The 2,338-nt window shown below is 39.3% G+C and overlaps 1 protein-coding gene across 1 annotated transcript in view; it reads right to left on the bottom strand.

The window, feature by feature from the left end:
• Positions 1 to 2,338, bottom strand: part of Bbof1 (basal body orientation factor 1) — a 31,019-nt gene that overhangs the window by 12,276 nt on the left and 16,405 nt on the right. The window contains exon 5 of the mRNA XM_031355227.1: positions 2,005 to 2,085. Coding sequence (XP_031211087.1) covers positions 2,005 to 2,085 — 81 coding nt within the window. The remainder of the gene's footprint in view (positions 1 to 2,004; positions 2,086 to 2,338) is intronic.

The following is a 2,338-nucleotide window of genomic DNA, read 5'->3' as shown; positions in this document are numbered from 1 at the left end:
AAAAAAAAAAAAAAAAAAAAGGAGGGGGAGATAAAAAGCTGAGACCTTAAGCCTTGTGAAGACCAGATGACAGTCCCTCTTGAGTGTTGAACTCTGGAATAGAAACAACCTACATACCTACCACTAACTGATGAAAGGATTTGGTGGATGTACATAATGAAATGCTATTGCCATAAAAAGGAGCAAAATCCTGTCCTTTGTCACAACTTGAATAGAACTAGAGATTATTGTGCTTACTGAAACAAGCAAGGCTCAGAAAGACAAGAGTTACATGATTTCCTTCAGAAATATAATCTAGAAAGGTTTTCCTATGGCTGGAAGACTCAGTGGTGAGGTGCTTGCCTACTATGTGTAACATCCTGTGTTCAATCCATAACACCACAAAATGGGTAAATGGATGATAGATAATCTCAGGGAAGTTGAGACTGGAATGGTAGTTATGGAGGCCAGGGAAAGAGAAGAGGGTATCTTAGGGTTTCTTCTTTGTGATGAAGCACCATGATCAAAAACAAAATGGAAAGAGTTTATTTTGCTTCCACTTCCACTTCACAGTCTGAAGAAAGTCAGAGCAGGAACCTGGAGGCAAGAGCTTGTGCAGATGTCGCTGAGGAATGCTGGGTATTGGCTCAATCTGCCTTTCTTATACTCAGGAGCACCAGCCAAGGGATGGCACCATGCACAATGGGCTGGGCTTTCCCACATCCACTACTATTGAAGTAATGTCCCTCTGACTTCACTACAGCCCAGTCCTCCAGGGAAATTGGAGCCCAATTTTCTCAATCGAAGTTCCATCCTCTCAGAGGATTCTAGCACATACCAAGTTGACATGAAACTACGCAACACAGAGTAGATAGGATGGAGAAATGTGGACTTGTGTGCTAAGTTATAGTTACATACAAGCTATTGCACAAGCAGCTTGACTATTGATAACAATGTACAATATGTTTTTAAAAGATAGGACAAAATATTTTGAAAGGTCCATCACAAACAGTACTTCTATGAGCAGATAGATATCAATTATAATGTTCATGATATGCACCTCTGGGAGAATCAAGAGTTCAAGGCAGAGTCCCACTAAATAGTAAGCTCAAGGCCAACTGGGCTACATAAGACCTTTTCTCAAAAAAGTAAGAAAAAAACTGAAAAGATATTTAACTTAAGCATTGTAAAAAGATTATTGAAAAACTGAATGGTACATCATTAGAATGTACAAATTTTATATTTTATTTCTCAATCGAAGTTCTATCCTCTCAGAAATTAAACTTAAGAAATCTCAAAGTGGAGAAGAAAAAAGGATTAGACACTGAGATTCATAGAATATAAAGGGTTTTTCCCCCTCACTTGTACTCTACTTTATTATTTTCCCCCTCACTTGTACTCTATTATTTTTTTGAGACATGTCTTAGTATAGCTCAGACTTACATAAAACTTGCCATGAGGCTCAGAGTTGGCTTTGAACTCAAGATCTTTCTACCTCAGCAGCCTCTTAAGTCCTACAATCATAGGTGTATGCCAGTGCATTCCCCCACATTTATTTTCTGCTACTTGATAACATTTTCTAGCAAGATACCAAATGGAATGCTGGAATGCTCAGAGTGCATATGAACATGCCTTTGTTCTAGTAAACAAAGCATTTTTTTCTTTTTCTTCTTTTCATACAGGATATTTTTTTCTTTTCATTTTATTTTTATTTATTCACTTTACATCCCATTCACTGCCCAGTCTCCCTGTCACCCCCTCCCTTTCCCATCTGAGAAGGTGGAGGCTACCTCTGGGTATCCTCCCACTGTGGCACACCAAGTCTCTGTGGGGCTAGGTTCATCCTCTCCCACTGAGGCCAGACAAGGCAGTCCAGCTAGAACAAATTCCACAGACAGGCAACAGTTTTTGGGATAGTCCCTGCTCCAGTTGTTTGGGATCTACACGAAGACCAAGCTACACATCTGTAACATATGTGTAGGGAGGCCTAGGTCCAGCCCACAAAGCATTTCTTAATACTAATACCTTTTCTTCAAAAAATCTGCTTTCTAGTCTTCTAAGAGTCTCCTGATAGTTCTTCTCCGAGTTCCTTAAATTTTCTTTCAGCTAAAAAAAAAATTGGAAAGATTGAGTGAGACATATTCGTAGAGAATTCTGAAGATACACTGTCTATCATATAATCTTGAACACACAGAATCAGTGTCATCACCTCTTAGCACATCTCCCTTTACTGTTTCTACAATTACTAGACTGATAGTTTCTTAAAGACTTTCATGAATAACAGTTCCTAGGGCAGGGCTGGAGAGATGGCTCAGCGGTTAAGAGCACTGACTGCTCTTCCAAAGGTCCTGAGTTCAAA

This window comes from Mastomys coucha, unplaced genomic scaffold, assembly GCF_008632895.1.
Source record: "Mastomys coucha isolate ucsf_1 unplaced genomic scaffold, UCSF_Mcou_1 pScaffold6, whole genome shotgun sequence".
In the NCBI taxonomy this organism is placed as follows: domain Eukaryota; kingdom Metazoa; phylum Chordata; class Mammalia; order Rodentia; family Muridae; genus Mastomys; species Mastomys coucha.
Note: the sequence above shows the minus strand (reverse complement) of the source record. Positions and strands in the feature narration are given on the sequence as shown.